This window comes from Microtus ochrogaster, chromosome 15 (genome assembly GCF_000317375.1).
Source record: "Microtus ochrogaster isolate Prairie Vole_2 chromosome 15, MicOch1.0, whole genome shotgun sequence".
NCBI classification, from domain to species: domain Eukaryota; kingdom Metazoa; phylum Chordata; class Mammalia; order Rodentia; family Cricetidae; genus Microtus; species Microtus ochrogaster.
The window spans coordinates 1,311,264-1,317,393 of NC_022017.1; the positions used below are offsets into that span (position 1 = coordinate 1,311,264).

General features: G+C 51.9%; 1 protein-coding gene across 1 annotated transcript; it reads right to left on the reverse strand.

Annotated features, from left to right (window-relative positions):
- Positions 1 to 3,146: 3,146 nt before the first annotated feature.
- On the reverse strand, positions 3,147 to 4,751 carry Hoxc12 (homeobox C12). The gene is made up of 2 exons (XM_005353797.2): positions 4,148 to 4,751; positions 3,147 to 3,385 (listed from the first exon to the last, which is right to left on the reverse strand). Exons 1-2 carry the CDS (start codon positions 4,749 to 4,751, stop codon positions 3,147 to 3,149), a joined length of 843 nt encoding a protein of 280 aa, XP_005353854.1.
- Between the last annotated feature and the right edge of the window lie 1,379 nt (positions 4,752 to 6,130).

Here is a 6,130-nt window from a genome sequence, read left to right on the forward strand (position 1 = left end):
GTTGACCCCACAGGGGAACCTGCTATTCTAGGCCTGGAAAGAAGGTGGGAGAATGTGGAGACTCCCAAATCTGGAGTCAGACAATGTAGAGAGGGTAACGGAGAGAAAGAGGCAGGTTCAAGTGTCCAGCCAGATGGAAAGCATTTCCTAGAAGAATTGGGTTGAGGTGCTGCTGCAGCAGGGGAACAATGTATTCCACCCCAGCTTTGAGCAGCTCTGGCTCTGGAAAGGCCCTGAGGGGTTGCTGGCTGCAAGAACTGGAAACTATCTTACCAGCTCTAGGGGCCTTTTGTCCCTTGCCTTGTCATTTCACAGTGTGAAGTTACCAGTTGCAAGTGCAGAGTTGCAGATCTAGGGTCCACCAATCACCCAATGCCAGCCCCCAGGACACTCTCACTGCCTCCTTGTCCTGGCTCTGCTTCTTTCAGCTCCTGCTGTGCAGAGCTCCTTTCTGAAGCCCCTCCCTCCCCCACATTAATTTCTACAGCCCAGTGACTCTTCGGAGCTCTCTCTTCTTCCTCAGTCTATGACCCCCCCCCAATTTTCTCTCCACCAGTAATTTCCTGGGACTAGATATAGTAGCTCATCAACAGATCTTGGTTGGTCATATATTTTTGTTGCTCATGCAACTGCTCTTCCTTTATTATTATTTAGGTAATATTTTTGTCATTTGCCTGAAATGGAGAAAATAAAATAAATAGCTAAGGGCCCAGGGTTCCTGTTCTTTCTTGGAAGAAGAGACTCTACCAGTCTTAGAAATGGTTCTCAAAACATTGCATCATCATACATCCATGTTTTAATTATTAATATTAACTTGATGAAGCAGCTCTGTACAAGGAGTATGGAAAGGGAAAACGTGCTAAAGACAGATGCTTGAGTAGGGAAGCACACAAAGTACTACATACACAGTACCACACAGATCTGGGGCAGAGGGAGAGGATGCTGACTACCACAGGAGCTACAGTGGCTACTAGAGACAGACAAGGTCAACAGGACAGATACGGACAAAGAAGCTCACAGAAATCAAGTTTAAAGCAAAGGAAAGAGGATATTGCATAACTTTGCCCCCTTCTTTTTGGAGTGTTCTAGTCTCCTTCCAGGTTTTAGGAATCATATCAGAGAGATGGAGTCCACCAGTCACTGGAGGAGGAGGACACAGACCGGTGCAGGAGGTGGGGGTTGGGGTGGGAAGACTGGTACTTCATTCCTATGGCCAGCCCACAGGAGACTGTGTGGACAGCTGCAGTGGACATATTTTCTGGGAACTTGTACATAGGTGAACATCTAGTAGATGGCAAGACGTGTCAGGTGCCCAATGGAGGATCAAAGGATGTGACTGTATCTTCTCTCTGTTGAGCCAGAGACCAAGAAGCTGCCTGACCACAAGTGGAGTAGGAAGAGGGTTTGGACCCAATGCTTTGGTGGACTCATCTGTGTGTATGTACATTAGCTTGTGTCTCTGAACCACCCTGTAAACAAACTTGAAGCGGCATGCTACTAGGGGAGCCCAATATTCTCTGGCTTGCCCTGAGAGAGTGAAAGATGCCGCTCACCTCAATGGGAGCTTTCACATTGCCCAAGCTGCATTTAACTCTGTCAATCTCCTGCTTCTCCACCCTGTGTTTCCACAGGAGTGAGACAACAGATGGGAAGCTGGTAGGCTCGTGCGGAGAAGAGTAAAAACAGGGTGTAGGAGGCCTGGGGGCTTATCTGGACTGCTCTTTGCAGAGCCAGCCAGAACTTTGGGTCTGGGGTTGGAGGCTGAAAGGATCTATACATAAAAAGCCTTCCTCTTTGCCCTCCAACTGGACCTAGAGATGCGCCCCTCCTTCTTCAGTTCTGGCCCCAGTACTTTGTGACTGGCAGGGAGGCGGAGGCAGCGGATCCTGAGACAAAGGGCGATGTTGGGGGGCGGGTAGGGGATTGAGAGAAAGGAGTTGGGTGGGGAACGGCAGCGCCCCCTCCTTCATTGTTACCAGCCTGGGAATCGAGTTGAGCTGGGCCTCTGCTGCTCGTAGCCCCTTTAAGGGCAGATCCTCCTCCCGCCTCGTAAATTACGCCGGTCCAGCCTCCGGTCGGCCGTGACCGTGAACGCCAGCGGGAAGAGAGAATCAGCGGGACCCCTGCAGTAGTTGCCGGAAACACTCCCTGCCAATCAATGCCGCTCTCCACAATCCCTTCCGCCACGTCTTTGGGCTTCCCGGAGGGCCAGGTGGAGTCTCTGAGGTGGCTACTAAATCTGTGTGTGTGAGAGTTTGATTATCGGGTCCGGGTTTGCTGCTTCCTGTCCGCAGCTGCATAAGTGACGGAAAGAGTGACTAGCACACCTGTGAGCTACGTTTGCCTGGGACAAACTGGGAAAGCTTAGCAGCGGGCCGAGGACCTTGAGAATATTCCAGATGCTACCTGGAGGGCATCTAAAGCTGATTAGTTTACTTTCCTGCAGAGTAGTCTGCCAAATGCAGGCACTTTAGCCAACCCAGTACCCAGGCCTGGAGGACTCAGAAGTGGGCAGACTCAGGACCATTCTCTCAAACCATATTTCCTCCTTGGTTCCCAGCTTCCTCTAAGCCCACCACAGCTCTCTTCCTCCAATTCTCTCCACTAAACCTCTCTGTTCTAGCTTTCACCTCTCAACTCCCAACTCCATCGACCATGAGTTTGGGCACCTTGATTCCACTATCCCAACCTTGTCTGCTCCTCCAAGTATAGAGGCTGAAGACCAGAAAGGGAAGTGGAGGAAGGTGTGTGTGTGTGTGTGTGTGTGTGTGTGTGTGTGTGTGTGTGTTTGTGTTGCTTTCCCACTACCTCAAGGGGAGGCCAGGCAGCTTCAGTCCTGCCTCAAATATTTAACTACCCTTCCACAGCGTCCCAGCCTTCCCTTGCCTCTCCTGGGCTTCTGGCTAGGTTTATTTCCTTCTCCCAGGGACCTGCAAGGCCCGGTGTGTGTGTGTGTGTGTGTGTGTGTGTGTGTGTGTGTGTGTGTGTGTGTGTGTGTGAACCACAAACAAAACAGACAAGAGAAGTCCGGGGAGAGCCTGCCAGAGGCCAGGCGTTGTAAGCGGGACTGGGTTCCAGGCTGCGCCCACCCCCTCTTGCTCCACCAAAGCAAGCTCAGTCTGGGGCTAGCACACGTGTCCTGACTCCTAGAAGAAGGAGAGAGCTTGCTCTCTCAGAAGAAGTCTTTTCTTTTTCATTCTCCGATTCTGGAACCAAATCTTGACCTGCTGGTCACTAAGATTCAAGCGGTCCGAGAGTTCCCTCCGACGCTGTCGTGTGATGAACTCGTTGACCAGAAACTCGCCCTCCAGCTCCGCCAGCTGCAGCTTCGAATAAGGCTTACGCTTCTTTCGCGAGCGGCTATGGATCGGGTACCAGGGCGCTCCTGGGTGGAGATGAACCGCAGGGTTGGCCAGAAGATCAGGAGTGACTAACTCAGTGGCCTGGGCCCTTTCCCAGACCCTTTCTCCCTGGCCCCACACCCGGACCAGATCACTCCTTTCCCTTCTCATCCCTAGGCATCCTGAAACCCAGACTATCCTCAGCAATCTTCATCAGTTCCCAGCTTTCACTCTATGCCTCAACCATACTTCCCACAGTAGTATCCACAGCTTTTCAATAGCTCCTTACTTCTTCCAAAATCTCTTCTCCCTTCTCTTCTTCCATTATTATTGTTATTATTATTTAATTTTCCTGGCCTGGTCAGGGACTACCAGATCCCCATCAGTTAGAAAAGACCTGGACAAGCAGTAAGGAATAAATTATGTTGATTGTGTTTCTTAAAATAAGAAATGTGGGAAGTGGAGGCTATAGGAAAGAGGATGGAAGGCGCCCTGGAAAATGTAATCTCCTCCACCTCTTTAACCGCCGCCCCCCCCCCCCCCCCCCCGCCCAGCTTGGGGAAGTCCGGATCAGGATCCCTGGTCTCTGGAACTCCAGACACCTGCAGCCACTGGGAGGGAAATGAAATCTCTCTTGTTCTTTTATGGGAATATTTACATGTTTATAGGGTCCCCCCCTTCTTTTAAAAGAAGCTCTAGCTCACCACACCTTCTGTCACCCCAGGCAGCCCCAGCTCAGGTCTCCCCTGCCCACACTGGCCTTACGTCCTGTCAGAGGAAGCCGCACAAGTGGGCTGGGTCCTTACCGCTGGCTGAGAGGCCGCCGCCTGGGTTCAACGGCGATACCAGAGGGCCAGGATCGCCCGCGCTAGCTCCCTTGTTGCCCTCGTTGAGTAGGGACGAACTGGAGTCAGATTCCAGTGACTGGCACGAGGGTGGGTCGTGAGGGGGTCCCGTGCCGGCATCACCGCCGCCGCTGCCCGCCGGGTAGTCGTACTTGAAGCCAAGCGCAGGCGGCCCCGACGGCTCCAGCTGCAGCAGGGCTGCTCCAGGCGCCGTTCCGGGTTCGCGCCCGCGCTCTTCCCGCTTTAGGCTCCCGCCGCCGCCCTCAGCGCACTGCTCGCGGTAGTACCCCTTGCTATCCTCCACGCGAGCCAGCTCGCACGTACGGCCGAAAGGAGGGTTGAGAGACACCGGGCTGCCGAGATAGGGCTGCGGGTAGCCATTGCATGGCTCGGCAGACGGCCAGGGCAGCGAACACACGTTGTCGCGGCGTGGGTAGGACAGCGAAGGCAGCCCCGGGAGTTGAGCCCCTGACGCGCGGAAGTTGGGAAAGTAAAAGGTGTCTCCCGTGTGGATATTCACCAGCGGTCCCACAAACCCAGGATTCAGGAGATTATGCTCGCCCATTTCCGCGGGGCCCGACCGGCAGCTTCTACTTTATTGCTATCTGACATTAAACATAGTTAAACCTGCACCAGCCACCCATTGGCCGCCTTACTCACGTGGGCGCTACAGCAGGGGGAGGGGTGGGGACAACCGAACCCCCCCCCCACATTCCACGCACTAACTCCAACTTCTCCCTTCCCCAATCCTGGGGGCTGGAGGGGGGTGGGAGAGAGTGGCAGAAACAGATTTATTCGTTGGATTCTCTCTCTCTTTTTTTATCACATAAAATACCTTAACGCCCGACAGGGGCGAAACCCAAAAAAGCTGCACCAAAAATATCCACACATACACACCTCTGCACCCTGCAACCCCCCCACCATGTATTATCTTATCACCAACAGCTGGCCGAGCACAACCCGCCCCTCTTTAATTAGCTCCTTTATTAACTAAAACCGTTGTAATTTACAGTATCTCCCCAATAAATTACTATTAGATATTGTGTCATATAAAGTTTACTGGCTGTTTAAGGAGACGGATGAGCCCTTTGGCTCGGGGTTTATTTACAGTAGAGGCGAAGTGGGGGTGAGAACAGGTTTCCCTGCGTTTCTCAGCCCTGCGTGCTGTTGTGTTCTCTCCTCTCCGTTACCTTTTTCTTTCTAGGATATGAAGAGCTGTTTGGGGTTCTCTCACACAAGAAAGGTTTAGGGGTGATTGATAATGCCATCTTTTCTGTAACCCTAAGCCCAGCCTGGGGCAACCTTAGCCTTCACTCACCGGAAGAAGAAGAAAGCAAAGAGAGAAGAAAAGTGTTGAGCTCAGAATGAACCCATTTGCCTGCTCTGGAAAGTCTGGGGGAGTGACTTGAACTACTTTTTGGGTGTGACTTCTAGGGACTGAGAAGCTTCTAGAAGTCTCCTGGTCTTTGTGACAGGAGGCTGTCCGCACTCAGCAGAAACTGCATGGCTTGAAAGATTGCATGTTCCTACAGCAAAGGAGATCACCCTACAACCTGCAGGCTGGCTTCTGGGGCCATTCCGGAGCAGCTCAGAGGCCAGGTTGCCTTCTGAGGTGGGACAAGAGTGAGGGAAAATCGCAGAGAAGCGTCCTGTTGGGGATTCAAAACTCTATCTATGGAAGACTAAGAAGCTAGTGCTGGTTGATGATAATGAACATCCTAAAGTCCACATCGGGATTTCAACTGGGGCACCAAACAGCTCATCAAGAGGGAAAAAAAATCAAATCATTTTATTAGAGTTATAGCAGAGAAACTCCCATCTCTGATTATTTTGAGCTTCAGTTGTTCAAGGTTGAATAAATAGTTTGAAAATGTATACATGTTAAAAAGATCAGGACGATGTTTTTCAGAGAACTGGACACACACACACACACACACACACACA